The sequence below is a fragment of the Lathamus discolor genome, chromosome 18 (assembly GCF_037157495.1).
Source record: "Lathamus discolor isolate bLatDis1 chromosome 18, bLatDis1.hap1, whole genome shotgun sequence".
Lineage (NCBI taxonomy): Eukaryota > Metazoa > Chordata > Aves > Psittaciformes > Psittacidae > Lathamus > Lathamus discolor.
Window position 1 is genome coordinate 5,560,188 of NC_088901.1, and position 26,476 is coordinate 5,586,663.

At 51.1% G+C, this 26,476-nt stretch overlaps 2 protein-coding genes and 1 long non-coding RNA gene across 4 annotated transcripts in view; 1 reads left to right on the forward strand and 2 right to left on the reverse strand.

Moving 5' to 3' along the window:
• Positions 1-17,561, reverse strand: part of RLF (RLF zinc finger) — a 31,194-nt gene extending 13,633 nt beyond the window's left edge. For both annotated transcript variants that reach the window (XM_065697633.1, XM_065697632.1), the window contains exons 1-4: positions 17,394-17,561; positions 12,255-12,409; positions 6,901-6,982; positions 1,329-1,461 (exon numbers count right to left, since the gene is read on the reverse strand). In XM_065697633.1, the coding sequence (XP_065553705.1) occupies positions 1,329-1,461; positions 6,901-6,982; positions 12,255-12,409; positions 17,394-17,546 (523 nt within the window). In that variant the 5' untranslated portion in view covers positions 17,547-17,561. The remainder of the gene's footprint in view (positions 1-1,328; positions 1,462-6,900; positions 6,983-12,254; positions 12,410-17,393) is intronic.
• Positions 17,562-17,754: 193 nt separating this feature from the next.
• LOC136023365 (uncharacterized) lies at positions 17,755-23,316 on the forward strand. The gene is made up of 2 exons (XR_010616553.1): positions 17,755-18,174; positions 21,960-23,316. It is a non-coding gene; the product is annotated as an uncharacterized LOC136023365 (long non-coding RNA).
• Positions 19,432-26,341, reverse strand: CNKSR1 (connector enhancer of kinase suppressor of Ras 1). Its single transcript, XM_065697762.1, has 21 exons — positions 26,212-26,341; positions 25,800-25,957; positions 25,439-25,629; positions 25,270-25,354; positions 24,994-25,035; positions 24,684-24,914; positions 24,549-24,608; positions 24,206-24,274; positions 23,735-23,854; positions 23,485-23,570; positions 22,874-23,010; positions 22,665-22,789; positions 22,367-22,397; positions 22,084-22,256; positions 21,928-22,001; positions 21,448-21,519; positions 21,281-21,354; positions 20,978-21,042; positions 20,818-20,908; positions 20,428-20,609; positions 19,432-20,346 (listed from the first exon to the last, which is right to left on the reverse strand). Exons 1-21 carry the CDS (start codon positions 26,261-26,263, stop codon positions 20,146-20,148), a joined length of 2,319 nt encoding a protein of 772 aa, XP_065553834.1. The 5' UTR covers positions 26,264-26,341; the 3' UTR covers positions 19,432-20,145.
• Between the last annotated feature and the right edge of the window lie 135 nt (positions 26,342-26,476).

Below are 26,476 nucleotides of genomic sequence, written 5' to 3' on the forward strand. Positions count from 1 at the left end.
TAGCTAAGAAATCAGTGGTACAGAACTTCTGAGAGAGGACTGTACACAATACAAGGCAAGAACAATCTCATGCTTTCTGCACTTCAATTCTTGTCCAAATAAAAGAACATCATCTTCTGACAGACACTACACCAGGTAGCAGAAGGCTTTCAAAGTGCACCTGAACAGAAAACCCATTTCAGGGGCCAAGTACATACTACATGGTTGTAGTGAAACTCGCTGGTATTCTGCAGAAGTTTGCTTAATGGGCCATTAGATTTTATTTTATATATAGGTTTTATATTCTAAATATAGATTTAAGATTCAAGTCTATGGTGCTAGGTTCCGTTTCTGAGAGGAAAACCTCTGAGCAGTAAACTCTTGACACAGCCGACACTTCACATTAAAGTAACCTCAACAGAGAAGGTAGAAAAAGCTGGGAATAAGCTCTCCAGTTGCTAGGAAACAAGCCTCCTCTCTTAAAATTTACATCTGTACATGCCACTGTGACTCAAATTTACCAAGGAAAACAGCGCTTCCATCTCCATCCTGTTTGATGCAAGAGAATGCTGCCACGACAGGGTGGCCCACAGATCCCCATTAAGGAAGAACTCGAAGAAGGCTTGCTTACTCAACACATCTATCCAGGTGAAGCATATTACTCATCGTCATGTCTGTACATGTGGTTTATGTACTGTTAACGGAGGGACTGAAATACCTGCAAGTACTTAATGGTACCACTAACAGAAATGAAAACAATTCAGTGAGTAAAGGAAGAGTTTAAGAGAACACATTCAAAAACTCTATGAAGCGATGCCAAAAGCTCCTTTCCCTCCTCACCTCTCAACATTTTCTGATTCAAGATCTTATTTCCATAGTCTAAACACACTGAGCTTCCAAGCCCAGAGCTCAATAAAACCTCCACACTCATGCTGCCCCTCCACATGTGTTTGGCATACCTCTGAAAGGTGTGGGGAGGCACAGTTCCTCCCTGTGAAGCATTCAGGAACACATTTAAAAGCAAAGTTCTGAAGAACAAACCACCTCAGGGAGCAAAATTTCCCTATTTTTATGATGGAAAGAAAGATTTTTTAAAAGAAAATGGAGCTTCAAAATATTCAAATTGCTGGCTAGTAGAGCCCAAGCTAAGATGATTTAGCAAGGCCACATTATTCAGAGTGACACTGAGCCAGTTTCATCAAAACTACCTTTTAGCAACACACAAATACTACTGCACAATGCAATTTAAAATACAACCCTCTTCTGACTTCCAATCACTTGCTCCCCACCACAACTGCACCAAGTAATTCCTTAATACCCACCCATCATCTCTGGAATCACCTTCTTACCTTCCTCAGCTTCTACTGGTTGCTGGGATAGAATTTTGAGAAGAACTGGATGTTTCCATATTCCTTCCCTTGTGATATCCACCAGTATCTGGAGGTTGTTATTGCCAAATTCCAGCAAAGCATCATGTGAATCCTACAAAATGTGACAACAAAAAAGTCATTAAAAGTCTCTGCTAAAAATTAAACCGATGTAATTTTACATTATTCTGCCCAAAACTTCCCAGTCTTAAAGTACTGAAAGTACTGGAATGGCTTAAGTCAAAAAGCCTACTCTGCAGCTGTAATTCTGCAATGCACAACACTCCCAACCCAGCCCAAACTCGATCATGAATAATCTCCTTTATTAAAGATGAAAACATCCTTCTGCTGAATACAGATTTCCTCTCAAAATAAACCATGCCCAGTGGTCACTCCAAGATCCAGACATTTCCAGTCCTGCAAGTTCTGATGCTGTGATGGCTGACGCAGAGACCCTCCACAGGCCTCCAGCTGAAGTTCATCCACCAACCCTGTGCCCGCAGCACAACACCCACGAGAGATTAGAGCCCTAACACTTTTAATTCTGGAAACCTGAGGAGCGAAGGATGAGACATTTCACATGGAGAGAAGTTTAGAGTCTAATGCAGAAAAAGAGGCAACTGCAAAGAGATTCCAGCACTTCATGTCTCTATCACGAAAACCCATCCAGGGAGACCAGCACTGAAAAACTGAAGGTAACTGAGTCAGTAGCCATAACACAAATGTAAGAACTGATTTGATACATGACATGTCCCCTGGTTCTACTGAGCTGTGGGTCTAGTGGGCAGTACTTCTAACACTGTTATTAACCTCAGGCTGGCTTTCAATAGCCTCTGTTGTATCCTCTCTATACACCAGATGCAACTCCAAGTTCTAAATGGTCAGAATTAAATGGGGCTATGCTGTAACCACTGGGAATAGCAGAGTAACCAGAGACCTGCAGCATGTGCTGTCAAAAGACAGCAATAAACTGCATTCCCCATTGCAACACACAATCAAGCTCCCGAGTTACCTTCAGGAACCAAGTGAATCTGCTATGAAAATACCCAAGGCTTTCCCATTAACTATTCACAGTAAAAGGCATCTTTTCATTTAACAATTAGATGTCCTTTAATAAATTTGATATTCACATTCAATATCAAATGCTAATTTCAGACCAACTTCAATGTTTTGATATACCTATTTCCTTTCTAATACTGCAGCAAACCGCACTGCATAGATCTCCGGAGAAAAAACCTTGGAGTTAACTCTTGGGCAAAGCACCTACCCACTAAGGATTGAAGCTTTATCCCCAGCAAAAGATTTACCAAGGGGAAATCACATTCCTTCAGTGAACGCTTCATTTACTCGATCCACAGCTGTTGTAAGTCAGTCTCACAAGTTTCTTAAGGGACTCCTCTCCAATGACTCTGAAGCCATACTATCAGACATGCTACTTAGTAAATCCCAAATTAAAGTCAAGGGTCCAAGGGCAAGTTTACACAGATCCATTCATCCCTTGGATAGTCCACCCATCTCTACAACAAGTGTATGGGGCTCTTCAGGGAGTCTGTGCATCCAGATGACTTTGGGTCAATTCCTGTGCTAAACCAAGAGCACAAGCAAGTTTAGGAGAGAACCATTCCCAGTAGATACTAAGAGCAATCAAAAGGGAACCAAAGGAGGATGCACATACCCCTACAAAGCTCACTCCAGCAACCACCTTCCTGACTGCTCATTAAGCACACGGTGAATTGTGTCATTTTCAAGGACAAGCAACAACATTGGGTGGTGTTCTGCTCCACAGGATATGTATCCGTATCCTGCGTATCTGTAGGATATCTTGCCACAGGCAGCATAGGGCAGCCAAGGAAAAGTAATGCACATTTTGTATGTTCCTGTGTAAGCTGATAAGATAGCATAAAATGTATTCTTGATTCCAGAAGCTGGTATTACTGTACTCCATCGCTGGGCTAATCTTCCTATGCTAGTCATAACATTAAAGTAACTATGTCCTGACTGACCTTTGAATAGACTTGATTTCAGCTATAACCAGTCTTTAATGTAAGATGGGAAGATGGGAAAGGAGGAAGGAAACAAAACAAGTTATCAGTTGTCATTGTTAAAATCCTATCTGGCCATCTGCCACCTTCAGGTGCTCATCAGGCTCCATGTCTCCCAAGGCTTGGTGCACAACAGATGAGATGCTGGGACATGTTACCAGACAGAAGCCAGCGGTGTCAATGGAGATCATGGCTGTCACCCCAAGACCCATAATAGCTCTGAAAGGTCACGGCCATTGGGAGAAGGTTCCAAATGACTGGAAGAAACCACCAGTCCATTTGGCAAGACCAAGGCGAGGAGAGCCTGAGGAACTATAAGCCCAGCAGCATAATCTGTGGTCAGACAGACTATGGGGCAAATTCTCCTGGAAAGCACATCCAGGCACCTGAAGAACAAAAATGTGACTTGGGGCCAGCCAGGGTTTGCCAAGTGCAAGTTACGTTTTATCAACCTATTTTCTGTGATAACAGGCTACAGATGACATTAGAGTCATCAGACTTACGCAAGGCTTCCGACAGGCTTCCACAGTAGCTTTAAACCCAAACTGTTAAAATATGGGAAAGTGCACAATAATGCAGATGGAAAAACCAGCTCAAGCGCCAGGCTCAGGCTTGTGACCAATTGTACAGAGACCAACTGGCGGCTGCCTCCAGTGGTCAACACTGAGCTGAAACTTCTAACTAACACCTTAATGAATGGTCTGCATAAAGGGACACAGCACATCCTCTGCCAGCTCACAGCTTGTACAGAACTCGGAGAGCACCTGACACTGACCAGGCTGCAGAACATCACTGCCAGGGACGTACTGAAGTTCAAACACCAGATGCTGCATCTGGCACAACCCCAGGTGTCAGTACAGGCTGGTGACAAGCTGGCTACAGGTTCCAGCGTGGCACAAGCAGCCTCTTGGGTCTGTAATTAAAGCATAGGTCAGCAGTGAGCCCTTATGCAAACAGGCAAACTGTGCTGAACACTTTCAAGCACAGCATAGCCAGGAGGTTGGCAAAGGGTTTATTCCCCTCCAGGATTCCTGAGACTCCACTGGAGTAAAACCCTAAACTTGTGGCTGTCCTCTACTACTCATCTGCCACAGCAGAGCAAGTCCAGCCAAGGCCACAGAGGGCCTATAAATTTTAGAGCTGCCTTATCTTCACTATACTCCCCAGTAGATAGTTGGAGCTGGACTCTTTCTGTCCAGAGTCAACAAGTCACATAAAGGGAAAGTCTGTGAAGTGTGTGTGGGAAGCATATCACTGTTCGAACAGCCTCACTTTGAAAGGACTATGTGAACTTTGTGCTATCTCCATTCTTACAGACACTTAAAACTTGGTGGGGAAGGGCCCTAAGCAACCTGATTCAGCATAGCCCTTACTCTGAATGAAGAGGTGGATCAGGAAACTGGAGCTCCCTTCCAGCTCCAGCTCCAGCTCCCTCATGGCTCTTCCACAACAGACACCTTCAGAGCACTGCATATTCAATGCGTTTACTGGACATACTGAAAGCACACTCAGTGGGAGCTGGTGCTTCTGTCCTACACTAGCTCTTCTCTGGCTGCAAGAACAAAACCAAACCAACATCAGAAGAGAGTGAAAAAGCACACATCAGGAGTTCTTTCCAAACACAACTGTACTGCAGGATTCCACCTGCTAAGGAGCACTATAGATAGAAGCCTCACGGCTGAATGCAACAATCAGGCAGTTTTGATACCTTCGTTTTAATTTCCTTCACAGTAACCAGGCCTGTAATTGTAAATACGGCCCCAGTGTTGATTTTACTTGTAGCTAACTGCTGTAACTGTGGCCCAACTCAGCTCCTGGCAGACTTACTAACTGAGAATCAATAATTAAAGACTAAGCTACTTCTAAAACTGATTATAAAAGCTAACAAGTGAGCTACTGGTGAGAGCACATCAAAATCAGTTGTTGGTATCAGTAGAAGAGTTGGTGCTAATTGCAGATGCAAAGAGAGCAAAATATGATGCTTAAAATCATACCCGATTACTTGATTTTTGGCTTGGAGCCTGAAGCATCGCTCACAGAGGGTTGTTACAGCTGCACCCTAAAGATGTGACTTTGTGTGTTCTTAACCAGAGCTCAAACTGCTCCTAACTAACAGCACTGAGACCAATACATGAGCTACAACACACAAAGTTTTCAGACTGTACTTAAGCAGTTGAAAACATCCCTTAAGCAACCCTTACAGTCACATAGCTGCTCCTCCTCTCAAGTATTTCCTTCCTGTGCAAGCTGCATCAGGAAACCAAATTTAGCAGAAAGAGCCTCAGGGGAGGAGTGGAGTTGTTTCTTCTTCTTTTGTTTTTAACATTTAAAGCACAATCAATCCCCACTTTGCATGCAGCTAAATGCCAGTAGCATCAGGCAGGTGAATTGCAGAGCTAACTCAAGTCTGCTGCTGCCAAAAGATGCTCATTATAGCCTCAGGACAACTTTAAAAATGCCAGTGAAAACCAACAAACTGATCTAAATTTGTATCTATGAAGTATACAACCACAGGGCAGAGTTTTGTAAGTGGCATTTAGGATCATATAGGAAGTCTGTGTGCATCATTTTATCCTCAGACTTGGGTGCCATCAGCAGCTACTACAGGGTCACAAAAGTTTTCATTCCATACTCACCCTCAATACACAAAACTTTTCTAATGGAAGCATTCACATCCTGTCAGGTTCGAAGGGAACCCTGTTCCATAACCCATATTCAATTCCCATGACAATACATCTCTACTCCCACTAAAGCCATTTCTGACCGGTTTATCTTCCTCAACTTGCCAGATTACATCCATCCCCACAGTACCTCTCCAGAGTTCCAACCCCAGACTGGGTTTACAAGCATCAAGAGCCCTGCTGTTGTTTGATTGTTGTTGTTGGGGATTGTTGCCCCAATCCTTTCACTTGTATTTTACAGCATCTGCTCATCTATATTCACATCCTTTCGCTGCTGCCATTGTACAGTCTGTGTCTGGATTCCTGCCACACAACCTCACATGTTGTTTTCATTTCACACAGGCTACCTCGGTCTTGCTTAGAGACAACAAAACTGGACTCATAAAATCACAGAATCATTCAGATTGGAAAAGACCTTTAAGATCATCAAGTCCAGCTATTAACCCAGCTGGGGTTAACACTCAGCACTGCCAAGTCCACCACTAAACCATGACCCTAAGCACCACATCCACACGTCACAGTTAAAATCATAGCAGCAACAGATCCTGGCCCTCATCCTGGAAAAGTCTATTAGTACAAACACAGCAAGACTCATCTAACTCAGTCTTTTTCCCCACACAAACCATCAGAAAGACCAAGACTATGTAGTTCTAAACTACAGCCTAAGGCCACCAATACTGTTGTTGCAGTTGGCTTTTTGCTGCTCAGAAATTCTTACTGCCTGGAAAACAGCAATCCAGGACAGGTGGAGTCCAGTGGAAGGAGAGGAGAGGAGGAACACGACAGCAGCTTTATTTATTAGGTCGTAAAAAGGAAATTCAGAACACTTACCTGTATGGACTGATGGAATCCCAACCACACCTCATGCGGCAATTCACTTTCAGGAACTGAAAGCAGTAGCTCAAAACAACTCCTGGAAAAGTAAAAGGCAAGTAATCAAGCTGTTCTTGAGCACATTCTGAACATTTGTGGCTGTCATGGTTTAAACCGATCCACACAGCTCGTCCACTCACTCCCCCCCTTCTTTCCCTCCCTGTACTCCTGGAGGGATGGAGAGGGGAATCGAAAAGAATGCAACTCCCATGGGTTGAGATAAGCACAGTTTAGTAACTAAGGTATAACACAAATCATCACTGCTACCACCAATAATAATAATGATAAAGGAAATAACAAGAGGAAAGAATACAACACCTCAACACCAGCCAACCGATAACTCGCCCCACTCCCCCCAGCCGAGCACCGACCGATACCTCGTCCAACCCTGCAATCCCAGCCCTTCTGGGTAACTCCCAGTTACATCCCGGGCATGACGTGCTGTGGTATGGAATACCTCTTTGGCTAGTTTGGGTCAGGTGTCCTGTCTCTGCTTCCTCCCAGCCTCCCCTCCTCCCTGGCAGAGCATGAGGCTCAGAAAGTCCTTGGCCAGACCACACATTCGAGCAGCAACTGAAAACATCGGCGTTATCAGCTCTGCTCCCGGGCCAAAAAATGAAAACATAGCACCGCACTAACTACTAAGGAGAAAATTGACTGCTACTGCTGAACCCAGGACAGTGGCACATGTTACTTAGCATTCAGGTAAGAAATGACAGGAACACTGAAACATGTTTGACTGCATAAATCAAAGGCAAGAAATAGCCCCAGAATCAGGCAGGAGTCATATGGAAAGAGTGCTTCCTTTTACTGTGTACAACCTCGCTAGGATGAGATTACAGCTACTTTTATAATCCAAGGTATTTTAGAATAGAATCATAGAATGGTTTGGGTTGAAAATGACCTTAAGAACATCCAGTTCCAACCCCCTGCCATGGGCAGAGACACCTCACACTAAACCAGGTCACCCAAGGCTTCGTCCAACCTGGCCTTGAACACTGTCAGGGATGGAGCACTCACAGCATCCCTGGGCAACCCATTCCAGTGCCTCACCACCCTCACAGTAAAGAACTTCTTCCTTATATCCAATCTAAACTTCTCCTGTTTAAGTTTGAACCTGTTACCCCTTATCCTGTCACTACAGTCCCTAATGAAGAGTCCCTCCCCAGCATCCCTATAGGCCCCCTTCAGACACTGGAAGCTGCTCTGAGGTCTCCATGCAGCTTCTCTCCTCCAGACTGAGCAGCCCCAACTGTTTTGTTCAATGTCGCTCAGGAACACTGCAGTACAGAATTTCTGCTCCTTCCTCTCACAAAAGAATCCTCACATTCATCTTGAATAAAACTCATTTGAGCCCTCATGGTCTCTGCCTGGAGTGGGAATGAAAGTCAGCTTTACCTAGCAAAGTGTCAGTGCTGAAACAGGTACGAAAATAAAGCTAAAAACAGCTTGACAGAAGACACAGAGGTTAGAACGGGACCTAGAGAACATTTTCCTAACAGTAACCTAGAAGCAGCAGCTGTACCAAGAGGTGCATCAGCACAGAAACGGACCAGCAGAATAGATTCCTAGAAGCACCTTATAAATCTTTCATAAAGGGGTGGGAGCATTCAAATACCTGTGGTGCGAACTACAAAGCTTACCAGGCACAAATACACCCCATCTACACAGAGTACATACCAAAGGTGTTCAAATTTAAATCAGCGCTAGATCAGATTATAAAATTCCAAGTTCATTAATTCAGGGAGCTGCTGTATTTGAGGAGCTCAGTTATCTACACAACACAGTGGAAACATCATTCCCATCATCAGGCACTGGAATCTCAATCGCTGCTGTGCCCAGGAACAAGTGGGCAACAGGACCATCAGATATTCCAGCTGTCATAGGCCTCAGTATTGTACAGGACTCAGGACTTACTTCTCCCTTGTACACAAGCTTGGCAATACAAGTTATTCACCAGCCCAGATGTCCAGACCCAGGTGGTTGCTACCAGACTATCAAAAACCTTCATCAATTCTCACAGTAGCTGAACTCTATTTTAACAGAACCAAACCAAACAAACCCAAAGAGGGACCTGCTACGTGTCCAGTTTTCATGGACATCAGACAGAGGCTATCTGCAACAAACAAAGCGCCTGCAGACTTCACGGTCAATGTGCTTGTGGAGAGTCTTTGATGCATGGCTCATTTTCAGACGACAAGTGAACCGATCCTATCTACTTCCAAGCTTAATTCCTGGAAATACTTTTTCTAGGATATTACTTTTTCATGGATATATTGGTTAAATAAAATATCAAGATTCAAACAAAACGGCAAAGCAAGGTTTTAGTAATCATTTTTCTATACTTAACCCTTCAAGTGCTACTCAGACAGTGAAAAAAACAACTGAAATTGGAGAAGGACATGGGGGTGTTGGTCAATGAGAAACTTAACATGAGCCGGCTGCAGTGTGCGCTCGCAGCCCAGAAACCACCCATATCCTGGGCTGCATCAACAGGAGCGTGACCAGCAGGGCGAAGGAGGTGATCCTGCCCCTCTGCTCTGCTCTTGTGAGACCTCACCTGGAGCATTGTGTGCAGTTCTGGTGTCCTCAACATAAAAAGGACATGGAACTGCTGGAACAAGTCCAGAGGAGGCCATGAGGATGATCAGGGGCTGGAGCAGCTCCCGTATGAAGACAGGCTGAGGAAGTTGGGGCTGTTCAGCCTGGAGAAGAGAAGGCTGTGTGGAGACCTCAGAGCAGCTTTTCAGTATCTGAAGGGGGCCTATAAGGATGCTGAGGAAGGACTCTTCATCAGGGACTGTAGTGACAGGACAAGGGGTGATGGATTCAAACTTAACCAGGAGAAGTTTAGATTGGATCTAAGGAAGAAGTTCTTTACTGTGAGGGTGCTGAGGCACTGGAATGGGTTGCCCAGGGAAGCTGTGAGTGCTCCATCCCTGGCAGTGTTCAAGACCAGGTTGGAAGAAGCCTTGGGTGACCTGGTTTAGTGTGAGGTGTCCCTGCCCATGGCAGGGGGTTGGAACTGGATGATCTTGAGGTCTTTTCCAACCCAAACTATTCTATGATTCTATGTCCTTCATGGCCATGGCTAAGGAGAACATTCCTGTTCCACCACAATCATCTGCCAAATCTGTAAAGTACAAGAGGCAGCACTCCAAGCTTTCCTTTTATTTCCTAAGGTTAGCGAGAGAGTGGTCCAGCAAGGTCTTACACTGCACCTGCATCATGTTTCTTATGGGTGGCACAGCTCACATTTACTGTGAACACACAACTGGTCAGGTGGCAAGGAAAACCACAGCAACGCTGAGTTCTGCTGTTAGTGGCTCACCCTGCTGAGTTCTTCCCCCCTTCTCTGGGAGGGATGTTGGGAGGGAAGTAGCAAGCAGAGCACTTTTGCTTTACAACAGGAAGCTTGCCTATTTCTCATTGGGCTTCAAGTCTGAAAATACACAGCATGCATGACAAAACCCAACCCAAAAATTGCAGTTACAAGGCAACAGGACACTTTCATGTCCCTAGGCAAACAACAGTCTTGCTCCCTCATGGAACTTAACTTTCACCTTTAAATCCCTTGTCTAACTCCTCTCTCCCTTCCTTGGAAACTCTTCTGCAAAATAAAACCATGGGAGATTTAACTTCAGTTATGCCATTTACCTCACCCTATCTGCAACCTCACATTGTCTTCATCATTCTTTAGATTCCTCTCAAATGTAATCATAACAAGAACAGGGGAGATTCCAGCAAATCAGCCTTGCTCTGTCCTCCAGCACAAAGTGATCTGAACACACAAGGAAGAGCAAACAAACTCCTCTCACCGAGAGTCAGAAGAAGCCAGATTAGCACAAGATTCAGATTTTTCTCAACAAGAGAAAAGCAATTTTGACAAAGAATTGGGATTCCTGCCTCAAATTATCTAACAGTGGCAAAATACATAGAAAGTGCATCAGGGATGGATGACCTGCATACAAAGACAGTGAAAGACAAGTTTTTAAGTGACATGAGTAGGAAACAGGCAGAATACACAAACTAGTAAGTGATAATATGATGAAGATAAGAATACTTTATCCATAAAGGGACAGTATGCAAAAGCAATTCAGGTATTTTGTATTATGTACCAGGTAAATGATTTAGCAGCTGAACTCTTCAGTTTCCCTATTGAGAAGACAAGACAGACTTTCCCTGATTTCATGTGGTTTTCCTTCTTTATAAAGGATTAAATAGAAAAATAAAAATCACTCCTAGTTCACATATTTCTCATAACTCAAAAAAAAAAAACCCATGTCAAGAATTCAAGGCATCAAACAGAGATATCTGGTTCTGAGCTTTGACTGAAAGTTAGAACATCACAAAAAAACCCACATCTGACCAAGGAGTTCACTGCAAAATCCTTCTCGAAAAGAGCACTTGATTTCAGCCCACAAAGTGAGTAAGCTCCTGACAACAAAGAGAAAACAGCCCCCTGAAAAACTGTCCTAGAATTACTTTTACTTCATGGTGACCTTTATACTCAGGGCTTTAGATCTTCACCTTCCCCCTTCGAATAAAACCTTACCAGCAAGGAATGACCGGCACATCAAGTTATCTTTGCAGGTCAAGGGTAGCAACTGATTCTCCTTCAATGTGTGTGAAAGGCCTCAGGCTACTCTTTTCAAACACAAATAGCTGCTTCCCACCTCCAACAGACTTCGAGGCACTACAAGTTATTGCAACTTAGCTGATGGCCTGTAAAATAGTTGTCTCTTTTGTTCCAAGAATTGCCGTGCTTTAAGTCATTCCTACTGGCACATGTCAAAAAGCTCAGGCTGAACTACTGTGTTCCACTTTGCTATGCTGCAGCAACAGCCCACATGCACAACTTGCTTGCCATAAATACAAACCACCTCATCCTTTTCAGAAAGGAACATGTTGAGAGGACACTGACAGCAGCAACCACACAGCAAGTGATACAGGTTTATTAATCCATGCATGGAGGTCTAATATTAAAGCTTCTGTTCCATGAGGACCACACTTAGCTTTTTCCACAGAAAATTATCCTTATTTTCAGAATTTCAGTACCTGCCTATCCTGACACAGCAGAACGAAGCCTTACCACTTGTTCACATCCATTAACAATACTCAAGTACATTTTTGTGGTACGATAAAAAAACCCCAGTTCTAAAGACATTCAATCATAATCAAAGATAATAAATCATAAACACAGTTGTCAAATGAAGCACCACATTATTTCAACGACTTGTTCTTTCATTTATAAAGTACATATTCTCATGTATTTATTTCTTAATAAGATAATGTACCAACTTCAAACTTACAGCACCAGCCTGCCAAGTACCAGAAGAACATCTTCACATTCGGTAGTCAAGTAAGGTCGTGCATTAGCAAAGCTTTGGATGGAGATTCGATATACTTCCAGAAAAGGTAAAACGTGTTCGGATGCACCCCGACTGCCAGCATACTGCAGCAGTGTCTGAAAGAAAAGGAGTTTGCATTAGAAGTTCTCATCACCCACTTTCAGCTACAAACCAAATAGAGTGGAAGAATTCCTGGAAATGAGCAACCTTTACTCTGAATGAGAAATAAAATCATAGATTTTTCTCCTGAAAAGTTCTCCCTTTTATTAAAAAATTTAAAAAAAAAAAGGCATTTATTTTATTATTTTTGATGAAGTTATCAGAATTTGTATTGAGGAGCAAGCTGGTTGCAGTTGGCACAATGTGAACTGCTTAAAAATCAGGGAGGAGTTTTGCACTCCGCTTCAACTGCTATGGAGACAGGAGCACACATGTAACACTGGAATCTTTATTTATAGTGACAATGCAGACAAATATGCAAGAAGTACAAGATGACGAACAAATCATCCAGTTGTGGTATTTTAAAGATGAAGCCGTTACAAGGGGATACAAAACCCACATCAGACCTTTTTATGTAGTCAGTTTTCACCTGCGGAATTATCCTACATTTTACTACTTGCCCACAGCAATCCTACACTATCCAGAGGCAGCAATGAAGCAGCAATGGAAAAAGACGGTTTAAAGAGAAACAAAAGTCATTTCAAAGATCAGCACAGGGATGGCAGCAGTTATCCCCCAACCTTTATAAAACTTCACTATGCCACCATGGTGTTTTCCTACAGTTGTAAAGGAATATTGAGAGCAAGCAGGGCACTAAGCTAAGGACACCTCAGCTCTACAGCCAGCTTGCTTCATAAGGAACATCTTCAGGAATGTCCTCCTGCAACTCCACAGCATTATGCCCGTGTTCTCACCAGTTACAATCCCTCCCTCGGGCTGCACCCTCCCTACGCCAAACAAGGTACCAGCTGCAAAGAAAATATAAACCAATGATGATTGTGCTTTGTGCAACTCTTAGGGCCAAGATCATATAGAAAAGAAGTTCAGGGTGCTCCACCCTATCATTTAATACAAGCCAAAATGTCCCAAGGGGATGACCAGGTCATTTCAGGCTTCAAATTACTTCAAGTTGGGACTCTGCCAAAGGATTTATTTTAACACCTATAAACACACACATAGGATCATATCAGATTATGACTGGAAGGAAGACACTACTGATAATCCTACAATGAGCTTCCTAAACCCAAGTGTGGTCATAATAGTCAGAAGCCTCTAAGATGAAACTTAACTTTGAACACACCAAGAAATAAGGGGCCAACTTCACACTATTCTGTGGGCTATTTGGAATCATGTCAGTGATCTAATTGTACAACACTAGCCCTAGGGTAGAAATCAAATGCAGATATCCATTAGACTGACACAACCACGTGTGATGTTTAAGAGAGAAAACACACTCTATAAAAAAGACCATCTAAGCATCAGTAAAAAATCAAGCCCAATTCACAGATTATTCTCCTAGAACTCAGTAACGCAACTCTCAGGTGAATGAAAGTTACAGACTCTCCAAAAGACCACACTACATTAATAACTATAGACATAAGTAAAGGGAAGATTGAAAGCATACAAGGATCTTCCTTAAACAAAGCACAAAGATCATTAGCAGAAGCAATGATCAGTTAACCAACCCAGTCTAAGTGCTTCTCTAACAGCTTAATGAAAGATTTGACCATATAACTCGAATTACATACGGCATGAGAAGCATTAAATTACATTCAAAGGCTGTCAAGCTGTAGTCCCTAGAGAAACCCAACTGATGACTATCATGTTTAGTAAACCCAGCAGTAAGGCTCTTGTAGCAACTACAGAAACAAATCAGACATTCAAAACTCTGCACTTCTCTAAAAATACATCCTTTAAAACCAATCTATTTCAAAAGCCAAATTTAATATGCAATTATTTTGATAGACCCTGAGAAGATCATCAATTATCTGGTCTGTATAAATCCATAAAACATGGCAGACTGTTTCCTAAGATTAAACAAACTTACTAGAAAATGCTGCACCATTGCTTGAGTGCAGAGACCAAGAGTCCTGCAGCTCGTATTAGCAATTCATTGAGTGGCCATTTATCAGAACCTTCCCCCAGAGACGAGCACTGATGTTCTCAGTGCATAAGACAGGTTCAAGACAAGAGGCTTATTAACAGCTTGAACTTCAAAGATACATGGGTTTGTACATTCTTATGCTATTAGTATCAGTGTACTAACAAATAAGCAAAGCGCAGTAACTGTATTACAGAGGCTCTTTTTGCTATTTCACAAGCAATACGAGTTCAGTAGTCCACTACAGACTTCCTGGCAGTCTATAAAGGTAAAATTAGATATTTTGAACTTGTCAGAAATACATAACCCACGTGCTGAAGGAACAGTCAAGTGACACTTTTATAACCAATTACTACCTTACAGTCTAATTACCTGAAGAGAGTATTCAAGCATTTTAAGCCTGGTTAACACACAACCACTTAAACTTTATCCTATCCTCTTTCCTTTGACTACAACCACACGTCTAAACCGCGAGTGGGGTGCAAAGCTCTGAGGTCACACACATCCACCTACCATAGCATCTACAGAGGAGCCCAGGTCCTCAACGCTGCCAGGGTCCTAGTGTCCTGCAATGCTGGGATACCTGCTTAGCTGCATTTCTTCTGAAGCATCAGTTTCTTGCTGAGAACCTATTTAAACAAGGCCACGCTGCCTGACCTGTTATTACAGCTTTTAAGGAAAAAAACCCTCAAAAACACAAACAAGAAACCGACCGACCAAACAACAACTTCCACTTCTTAAAACCACCAGACTGCAACTGACAGTCCTCAGCTGTGTCACCTTTAATCACTGCAGAAAGCCAACACGTACTGGGCATTGGCAGATGGGATGTTTTGATGTCCTGCATCATCTGCTTCACTGGTAACTTTCTCCATAGCACAAGCTCACACACACCGTGTTCACATGGAGCTCCCCAACAAACAGGTTTTTCCTAAGGTGAATATGCAAAGCATTCATGCTTGTACAGTATAAACCTGCAGAGCCAAGTCACTAGTTAGGATTCATGAGTTTCGTGACACCAGTATTACTCCCCTGCTCAAAAAAGAGGGATCTTCAAGGCAATCGTGCCATCCAGCATCACTCCCAGGAAGAGCTACTGGAAAGCTGCACACGGCAGCATAGGTTTATATGTAATAAAACAGAACATTCAGACAGCTCAAAGCATAGGAAAGCTACTGATTCAGTCGTGTGCTGGCAACTTTAGGAACTCCCATGGCAAACAAAACACCTTTCAGGACCTAACCACAGACGTACACACAGGATGATGGCACATCCATGGCGGCCCTCATCACAGCTACTTCCCCAGATTGGATTCAAGGCCAGTTAAATTCAGCTTTTCTCTAGGCATGTTCTGCTGTAGCTTAATAAGCATGTGACAACACACCAGTGCTACCCTCCAAGTCATTAACACAGAATTAAGTTGAGCTCCTTCAATTTCATAGGGGCAGACCTTAAGTTATTTTTAAGTCCTCTCTCTCAAACTCAATGCAACAGTCACAAACATCTCCAGTCAGAAGGAGAAACCAAGATGTCAAAGTACATCCTAAGCACAGTGGTTTGACTGCACAATACCATCACAAATTCAAGCTCGAAGTTTCTGCACCATAGAGCAACCATTTCACCTTTCCCACTGTACCCCTTGGTGTCAAGACAATCAGAAACGTCCCGAACTGATGGCAACCCGGGATAGACGGTTTTCATTTTTATCTGGATTATCACAGAGCTCTAAAACAAGACCACCATTAATGCCAGCACCAAGGCCGGAAGAGGCGCACGCTTTCTGAGCAACAGCCTTTATTGGGGTTTTCTGCTTCTTTTTTTAGGTAACAAAACTGTCTTCCATCAAGTACCTCTAAAGCTTCCTCTGTACCAAACTAACCCAGTGACTGGATGTCTGCGTATGCTGACCACCTTGAGAACCTCTACTAAGCGCTAGTTGAATATTTGCTGTTATACCATTAACGCCACTGGAAACAGTTTCAGCAAGGGAGGAAGCCGCCCAGGTTAGCCTGGGCTCTGTGTCACTGCAGGATCACGGACCTTAACAGTTGGCTTCACTTGGGCCATAACCAGCAGAAGGCAACAGCAACATCCTGCAGTCTGAGAAACAACAGTTCTGAAACCTAACAAATAGGCTCCGGTTGTTGTGGTAAGGGATGAGCTACCCAACCTCCCAGCATGGGATGGCAAAGTACACAAGCTGTGAATGCAAACCCTAGGACTCTGAAGGGGAACGTCACTTATCTATAGTGCACCAGGAGGATTCGTTTGGTCTCATCTGGTACCCAGCTTTGCCAATCTCCATTCAAACACAAGGGCTGTATCAGATGAAGCTGGTTAAACTAGCTTATAAACCAGATTTTATTTTGCATTTTTGAAAGCGCAATCTCTTCAGCTTCGAGAGGGACAGCTCTCCAACCCAGCAACACTTACACAGCCTTAGAGCTGACGGTAAGTGATGGTGTGGTGGAAGCAAACGCTAATGAACCCCTGAAAGATCTTATCTAGGAATAAGTTCCCCCCATCACTGCGAATTTCATCAAATTCGGCCCTTCTGGAAGCGAATGGCTCCATTCGGACATTGCTGACCCTCAGCCTGAGCTGCGTTCAGCAAGCACGGGGGCAAGATCACCAGCCCGCAGCAGCTCGTTCAGTGCCTTCACAGCAGCGCAGGCCCCCACGGATCGCTCATTCCGGGGCAGACCCCAATCAGGACCGAACTCCCGGCTCCGATCCCCAGGCGCGCACGCAAACAAGAAGCAACGCGAAGGTCCAGGAGCGGAGCCAAGACCGCACCGCGCTCTCGCTGCGGCCGCCACCAGCTGCCCCGGCCCGAGGCCCTCCCGGAGCCCGGACACTTCCCCGGTGCAAGGCCCCCAGCGCCCGCGGGGGCGCCCCCGGCCCGGGATTCCCGTTCCGCGGGCGGGGGGAAGGCCCGGCCCGGGCCCCGGGCCCCGAGCCCCGCAGCGCGGCGCGGCCCGGCCGTGCGCGGCGCGTACCTGGCAGAAGCCGCGGCAGTAGCTGCGGGACGAGGGCTCCGACACCTCCTGCTCGCGGAGCTCGGCCTGCAGCTGCCACAGGCGGGCCCGCAGCGCCGCCACCACCCGCGGCATCTCGGGCCGCGGAGCCGCCTCGGCCTCGGCGTCCGCCATCTGCACCCGGCCCCACTGCGCGTAGGCAGCGATCACGTGACTCGCAGCCGCTGACCTCATCGTCCCGGGACGGCGTCACGTGACGCTGCCTGGCGCGCGCGTCGCGCGTCCGCACCGGCCCGCCGCATGCCAGCGCCGCCACCAGGGGGCAGCGGGAGGGGGTGGGGCCAGCAGCGTCACGTGACGCTGCGGGCACCTCCCCCCTCCCCCCCCCCATACACCCGGTGGGGGGGGGTCGGGGCCGGTCCCGGCAGCGCCCGGAGCTCCCGGCGGGACCCGGGTCCGGCCTCCCCGGGGGGGGGACCCCATGAATCCGCCCCTGGCAGGCGCGGAGCCGTGGCCCTGGAGGTGCCCGCAGCCGCGGATTCGGAGCCAGGAGCGGGGGGAGCGGGACGGCTCCTTGCGGAAGGGCCTCGCTCCCCGGAACCGGGCCTGCTCCCCCGCTGAGGCGAGGCGGCGGCTGGGCGCTACAAGCGGACTGGAGCTGAGGAACGATCCCTGCCCCCGAGGGTGCGCAGGCACTGGAGCAGCCTGCCCAGCGCTGGGGTCACCGGCCCCGCAGGTGCTCACACCCCGTGGAGACGAGGCCTCAGTGCCGTGGGCCGGAGGTGGCCTCGGCAGAGCTGGGGTAAGGGTTGGACTTTGTGACCTTAAAGGTCTTTTCCAACGTAGTTCTATGGGTCAGTGATTTATCCTCCAGCGACAGGACGGGCAGAGGGGAAACGTGGAGACTCGAGTACACCTGGAGGCAAATAGCAGGCATTGCACGGAGGGCGGTGGAGGATTTGTGTTTGAGAGGGATAATGCATTTTATATGTGTTGATATGCCTTCATACACGCTATACATATATATATATACATATATAAAAATGCATATAGAGAATCATACAATGGTTTGGGTTGGAAAGGACTTTAAAATCACCCAGCTCCAACCCTCCTGCCATGGGCAGGGACACCTCACACTAAACCAGGTCACTCGTATATATGGATAGATAAAATATACGTTTACACTGCCGTGTGTAGGGGAGCCACTGAAGCAGCTGGAAGAGAAACCTTCCCCTTCACCCTGGAGAAACATGAAAGGCCCTTAGGGCCAGGGCATTATCCTTAGCCCATGTTCTGTCCCATGGCGGGTACTTGGGATTGAACGACCGCTTGCCGCTGGTTGTTTACGAGCCCTTTTCATAGTACAGCCGCATAGATGTATATGCACACATATATAGATACAAACATATATATGTATACGTAGAAATGGGTGTGATGGTTCCCCTATGTCAGCCACAGCTTTTCAAACACGATGGAGAGTGGCCCAGCGAGGACATGAGCCAATGCAGCTTTTGTGTCCTGCGCCTCAGGTGTGGGAGCAGGGCCTGGGTGTCTGCACTCTGAGCCGTGCCCCAGGACTCCAGAGGCTCTTTGGAGGTTTAGGTTGGTTGAAGTGGTACAGCTTTCCCTATGAACACCCCGGAATGTGAGGTGTAAGCACACAGCTCGTCCCCTCACCAGGGTACCGGTTATGGCTATAGGGAAGAGGGGACGTTGCTCCTTTGAAGACAAGCTGCTTTCTTGGTTGTTCCTTTCACCAGCCATAAACATCCTGCACGTGTGCACTGGGTGCTCTGGCTGCCTTTATCCCAGGTGGTGGTGGTGGTCCCCATTCCCCATGGAATGTGGGAGGCTGGTGGGGCCTGGTGTACCTGAGGCACAGCCGCTCATTAGGGAGCTCATTCAGCTCTTGGCCTCTGCTGTTCCTTCAGTCTTTTGATGGCTTTGAGCTCTCTGAGCTTTTGGGGTTTGGGTTTTCCATTTACAGCCGCTCAGGGTTTTTCTTCTCCAGCGAGAGCTCCTGGATGGGCTGGGGTTCAGGAGCGCGTCCATCAGCAGGTATCCTTACACGAAACCGTTTTATTTCAGGTTAGCAGGTCTGCATTGGGTGTTTAGGGAGGGCACAGGGGCTGATGTGGGCACTTTGGGCACTGGGCCCTGGGGCACCTGAGGGGACAGTACCCAGATGGAGTTTTAGGTGGTGGATTGCCATGGTGGTGGCACTGTTCCGCAGCTCACCACCTGCAGGTGATGCCCAGCACCAGCTTCCTGTCCTGGTCCCTTAGGCTTAGCAACAGGGGGTGGACATTTGCACTTTGGCAGCTAGTTTCTGACGCATCCGAGGTGGCGTAGAGAGAGGGAAGTATGGCACAAGGAGCCAGAAAAGGGGACATTGGGAACGAGAGGGATGGAAGCGGGACAGAAGTGTAATGAGAGAGGAAAATGGAGAGATTGAGGGGAAAAAGCTGGAGCGATGGAGGGTTAGCATAAGGGATAGGCCAAAGCCCAGTGGGGATCTGCAGCCTTGGTCTACCCGATGTCCTCAGCAGCCCCTTTTCCAACATGCAGGCAAGGCAAAACATCCTTGAGTCGCTCCTGTCAGTGCAGGTCCCAGCCAAGGGAGGGCGATGGAGCAGGAGCCACTTTCCCTGTGGCAGATCCATGCTGGGGGCTGAGCCTCCGGAAACGTCACCGATGTCCTGCACACAGCCCTGCACGGGCAGGGCACCCGCTCTGCTCCCGCAGCACTGCCAGACAAGGCGGGGGGGGCGGTTCAGGGTTCAGCCCCTTGCTCGGGGAGGCCACGCTCGGCCCCAAGCCCCCTGTCATGGTCCTGGCCCTGCCGCCTGGCCCAGCCCTCCCGCAGCTCCTGGTACAGCTCCTGGTGCTCCTCCTTCCAGCGGGAGAACCTCTCCGAGGTGAGCGCAGCATCGCTGAGCACCTGCTCCAGGGCCTGCAGCTCCGCCAGCTTCGCCTGCTGGGAAAGAGGGGCTGTTGTGGGGCGGCCCCCCACGGGCAGGGTGCTCTGTGGGGTGAGGGGGCCGTAGGCTCCCACCTTGAGCGTGCTCTGCAGGGCCCGCACCGCGTGCACCTTGGCGTTGATGAGGGGGTTCTTGCTGCGGCGGATGAAGGACTTGCGGTACTGCTCCTGCGTCAGGACCTGCTGCCGCCCCATGAGGGACACCCCCCCCTGCTTCAGACACTGCATCAGGCACTCGAGGTCCTCCCCACTGGGTTCTGGGTGAGCAAAGGGGCAGTGTTTGAGCCCCAAATCCCAAGGCGCTGCCCCTGCCCCGAGAGAATCCCAAGACACTACATGGTTCACACCCAGACGCATCCCAACTCCAGTCACACACCCCTCAGCACACAGGCACACCAAAAGGGAGGCCCTAACGTAGATCAAAGGGTGCACACAAGGTGATAGATGTCACCCCTCAGCACTCACCCGTGGATGTGCAGGGCTGGGGGCTGCCGGGCTCACTGCAAGCTGGGAGGAGCTGGGCTTTCTCCGGGGCATTTTGCAACCTTTTCCTTGGCTGAGGGAGAGATGGGGTGAGCCAAGGATCCTCCGTCCCCTCCCCACGGTGTCCCCAAGGGCAACTCACCAGGTCACAGCCAGGCCTGGGGCTCTCGTCATCGGGGTCCTCGGCTTCTGTCTCACTGTAGCAGTCTGGAGGTGAAAGGGGAGCGCAGTGACAGCAGAGGGAGTGGGAAGCCCCTGCTGCCCCCCAGCCCTCCCCAGGGCTCAGCATCACCCCAGGCCTCCTCCCAGGGAGCATTTCCCGCATCCCCCCCAAATGATGGGAATGATGGACCGGGCACGGCTGTCCCACCAGAACCTCTCCACAGGGTCCCCATCTCCCCCAGTGGAACCGACCCCATCTCCCGCCCCAAGAAGGGCCGGTTACCTTCCTCCCTGTCTGGGACCAACTGGTGGGCCAGCGTGTACTTTGTTTTGGCTGTTATTAAGTGACTGACCCACCTGGGGAAAGAAAGGACACACACACAGACAGGTCATGGCCAGCCCCGTGCCGTGGGACCAGCACTGGTGGGCACTGGCTGGCGCGTTACTCACATGCTCAAGTCAGCCAGCGTTTCTGCAGCGAAGATGAAGGGCTTGTACCTCTGATGGCAGAGCTGGAACACGCTGGAGCAGGGCAAACAGGCAGCTGCTTTTGCTGCTGTGGTTACCCAGCAGCAGAGCCAGTCCCGAGCCCGCATCCAGCCTCTCCTGCACCACAGCCCCACCATCCCAACCCAGCCCTGGAGTTCAGGCTTTTCCCTGCCATTGAAGCTGCTCTGGTGCTCATCCTTGTCCCAGGTAAAACCAGCAGCACAACGCTCATATTGCTCAGAGCAGGGGCTCCCATGCTGCGGGATGGCCAGTCCTGCAGCCCTGTGGGGACAGCACCAGCCCCAGGGGGACCCTTATCAGGCCCACGGGCACATGCAGGTGGCAGCCAGGAGGCCGCTTCAGCACGTGCCCTTGGGACAGCATCACCCACCCCGTTCCACCACCAGCCAGGAGGTCCATGGTGAGACAGACCCCACTCACTATTTCTTCTTCTGCTCCCTTGTGCTCTCCAGGTCATAGGTGGCCACATTGACGAGTCCTGCAGCCTTCTCATCCTGCACGGGAGGCAGCTGTGTCCAGCACCCAAGCAAGTGCTGGGGACAGGGACCCCAAGGACACCCCGGCGGTGCCACTCACGTTGGGGTGATGGTACCAGTAAAGCGTGTGGCCCTTCAGCACAAACCAGCACCGCTTCCACTTCTGGGCCATGAAGCCCACGTGATCCTTCTTCTTGAGGAGCCAGCCATCGCAGTCCACCCGGCCCAGGTCCCGGCACGAGACCCGCCGGCGGCTCAGCCTGGTCGCCACTCCTGCCAGCCAGGGCATTGGGGGGGTCAAGAGCAGGGAGGGGCAGCAGGAGGCAGAGGCTGGGGGAGCCCCCAGCCCCTGTGCACACCAGCCCCGGCAGCGTCCTGCTCACCTTTTGGTCTGCGTCCTCTCTGGGGGCTGCCCTGGATGGGGAAACAGAGACAAGTGCTTGGGGACAGCGCAGGGGGGTGAGAGCAGAGCAGCATTAGATAACCCCAACTCCCCATAGCAGTACCCACAGCCCCTTAGGCACCCCCAGCTTGCACTCCCCCCAGCAGAGAGCTCTCCCCAGCACAGGCATTCTGCTGCCCAGCTCTAACATTCACGTCCTGTGTGCCCCACACTGATGTCCTCCCAGTGTCTGTGCCCCCCACACCAAGGCTCAGCGCTCCCCTCCCACCAGTTCTCACCTCCTGAGGGTGCTGGCTGAGGTCTGCACCCCCAGCCCCCTCCGCAGGGGCTGCCACGGGGCTGAGCTCTGCAGCAAGGGTGCCCGGTGGGGAGCCACTCTCCTGCGCCACCTCCTCTGCAGCACCTGCACACAGCGATCAGGGCTGCAGCTTCCTGCCCCAGGGGAGAAACCGCTGCAGCCCAGGTGCCCCCTGTGCTCCCCTCCTACCATAGCTGGGCAGTGCTGGCAGCTCCCCCACAGCCACTCTGGGCAGCCTCGCCTTCTGCTTGTCCTCTCCTGCCTCTTCGTCCGTGACAGGGTCCAGCGCAGAGTCTGGCCCCGAGTCAAAGTCGGCAGCAGCAGCGCTGGAGGAAAACGGGATCCTTAAGCTCCAAACCCCCTTGAGCACTGTGGGGGTCCCACTACTGGGCTCCAACCGGTCCCACGCTTGCTCAGGCCCCCACAGTTCTCCCTGCCCGAGGAAGAGTGGGGCTGGAGGCAACGGCAGCAGAGGCTCAGCACCAGCTCCAGCAGCAGGGTCAGAGCCCAGCCTGGCGGCTCTGCTACCGGCTCCACGCACGCCTTTCCATTCTGGGAGAGGAGAAAAGTCACGTCTAAATATAGTCCCAACCCCATTAAAACGTTACCAAGTGAATGAGTTACAAACACAACCGCTTTTTTTTTCCATTCCTTAAGACCACTGGCAGCTCCCCAGCACACTTGCAGCAGCGGCCACGCTGCTGGCACCTCTCCTGGCAGGAAGAGCTGGGAAGAGGCTTCGGATGCAGCTCCATAGTGGCCGGGCTGGAGGAGTCGGGGTGCCAGGGGACCGGGCTCACCTGGAGGTCAGGGACACGGGGCTGCCTGGGCACTCACTGCTTCTGGTGCTGGTGGAATCTGCAGCATCCAGAAATGCTTCCAGGAGCTGCGGATGGAGTGTCAGGCCCAGGTGACGTCCCGCCACGGACCCCAGAGCTTGAGGGACCACCAACATGATGGGAGATGCCCCAGCTCCAAGCATCCCTGCGGTGTTCCCAGCGTAGCCCAGTGTGGCACTGGGGCTGTACTGGGAGCGCTGGGCTCACTCACCTGCTGCCTGGGAGAGGACGGGGAGCCGGGCAGGTCGAGGGGGATCTTCTTCAGCACCAGCGTCACTGTGCTCACATTCTCCAACAGCTTCTTTGCCAGGTTGACGCGTGTCCAACCCACCTGCACGCACTGCCTGGTGAACCGCAGCGGACACACACAGCCCCACACTGCCCCACGGCCTCCCAGCCCGATGCACTCCCATGGCTCCCGCATCCCCCAGACCTTCCCAGGCAGTGGCTTCTGTGACCCCCAGACCTTTCCCAGCCATGGCTCCTGCTCTGCAGAGCACAGCTCCTGTGTCACCCCCCTCCAAACCCTCCCAGCTGCAGGTCTCATGTCCCCCCCCAAAAAACCTTCTACCCATAGGCACTGTGTCCCTCATCCTTCCAGCCCTGCAGCTCCCCATCCATGCCTTCCTCCATGACTGCTGAAACCAGCACCACCCTTGTGCCCATGTGTTCTCCAACTCACCACAATCTGCTCATTGACCTGCACGATCTCATCTCCAGGCAGGATGAGGCCCCTGTGGGCAGCCAGGGCCTAGGGCAGAGGCAGGGTGGGATTGGGGGTAACTGGCAGGCAGGGGTTAACCATTAACCAGCACCGGAGCTGGCACAGAGCGGGCTGGCAGGACTGGGGTACGGGGGGGCTCCCACCACGGGCCAGGCTGTGCTCTCTTAGCTACATGGTCCTAGCTGCAGGCAGCCTCCCTCATGTCAGCTCTGTGAGGGGTGCAACCCGACAGCGGGAGCTAGAAGGGGGTGACTGAGGGACAGGCTGGGGTGACAGGCAGAGAAGGGAGCCCCCCGCTCACCTCTGAGGTAGCTGCAGACACAAAGTGCAGGCAAGAGGTGGTGGAGGTGATCTTGAGGCCCTGGGAGGGGACAGGAGGGAGGTGTGAGAGGGATGCCAGGCACTGGGGGGGGGCACTGGGGCGGTGGGGACTCACCAGTGGGGCACTGAGGAGTTGGGGGGTGCTCCCCCGGGGCTCAGAGGGGGGCGTTAGGGTGTCGGGGGACGTCGGGGGGCTCCCCCAGGGGCTGGAGGGCAGCATCTGGGGGTCAGGGGACATGGGGGGACTGCCCTGCAGCACCACACGCTGCAGCACAGCCCTGCGGTCCAGCAGTGCCGGGGGGCTGCAGCCCACGATGCTCTCGCAGATGCCCACGATGTGCTGGCACTGCGGGTGACAGCGGGGGCTGAGGAGGGGCTGTGGCAGCATTAGGCTGCCAGCCAACCCCTCCTCACCCAGCACCTACAATCTGCAGGATCCGGCTGTCCCTCCTGGCCGCAGGACAGTCCTGGGGAGGCAAGACATGGGGCTGAGCAGGACGGGATGGCTTACTTAGCCCCCTTCCATCCCAGCTGGGGATGCCCCACAGGGAACCCCGCTCATGGACCACATCCCCCCTTGCCCCCACTCCAGCAGGCAGAGCTTTGGGGGACAGGAGAGCAGGGGCTGGCTCTACCCCCCCCCCCCAGCATCACGCCCATCACCATGGCCTTGGGGCAGCACAACCACCCTGGGCACCCACCGCCCGCAGCGTCTCTGCCAGCTGGGCGCAGAGCAGGACGATGTCCTGGCTGGCCGAAAAGTCGTTGAGGGTGGAGAAGAGGTACCTGGGTAGGGAACGGGGGGCAGAGAGCTCAGCCCCAGCTGTGGGGGGCACCCAGCACCCACGGCTGCCCTTACCCATCCCAGACCTGTTGAGCCAGGAGAAGAGCCCCTTGGCAGCCCCGACCAGGTCGACGACACGAGCCAGGAGGGCGAGGGAGGGCGGCCGGGGGGCAGCCCCCGCCGGCAGCCCCCCCAGCACCAAGCTCTGGGTGCCCTGCGCCAGCTCCTGCAGCCTCTCCGTCAGCGTCCGCAAGCTGGTGCTCGCCAGCCCCGCCTCCTGCGGGGACACGCGTGAGGGCAGTGGGGGTCTCCGGGGTGCTTCCATAGCCCCACCTGCACCAACACAGGGTGCCCCAACCACCCCCCCCCTCCACCCAGCCCGGGGTGCACCCATACCCGTCCTCCCACCGCGGGAGCGCCGCAGCACCCATGGGTGCCAGCACTCACCAGGGCACGGAGCTGCTCCACGGCCTCCAGCAGGAGCTCCTGGTGCCCCAGGCGCCGCACCCCCAGCGCCTCCAGCGACGCGGCCGAGAGCCCCAGCAGGTCGGGCCCCGCCAGCCCCCACGTCTCGAAGGGGTACCCCTGCACGGCGCCGTCCAGCCCTGCCCAAGGCCGCACTGAGTCGGGGCACCCCAGCAGTGCCCCTGGCAGCCCCTGCCCGGGTGATGCCCGGCTGCTGGCAGGGCCCTCTCCATGCAAGGAGTGGAGCCGCTCTCAGCACAGACGGCACGCACCGGCAGGGCCCCCCCAGCCCGGCCGGATCCAGGGGCCAACCCTCACCCGGGACAAGCGGTGTGGGACGGGAAGGAGCCCACGGGTAACCCCCCCCCCGCCCCGGCTCAGCCGCGGCGCTCACCTCGCAGCCAGGCCGCTGCCTGCGCCGGGCCCCAGGTGCCCACGGGCTCCATGGCGGCCGGGCCGGGCCGGGCCGGGCGGAGGGAGCGGCCGCTCACCTGCGCCAGCGCCGGGCGGCCCCATTGGCGCACACGCGCGCCGCTCACGGCTGCGGCCCGGGACGGGCCAGAGCGGAGCTGCGGGGCGAGGCCCGGGCGCGCCCCCGTGAGTCACGGCCCAAGCACACGGGAGCAAACGGGGGCAAACGGGAGCAAACGGGGGCAAAC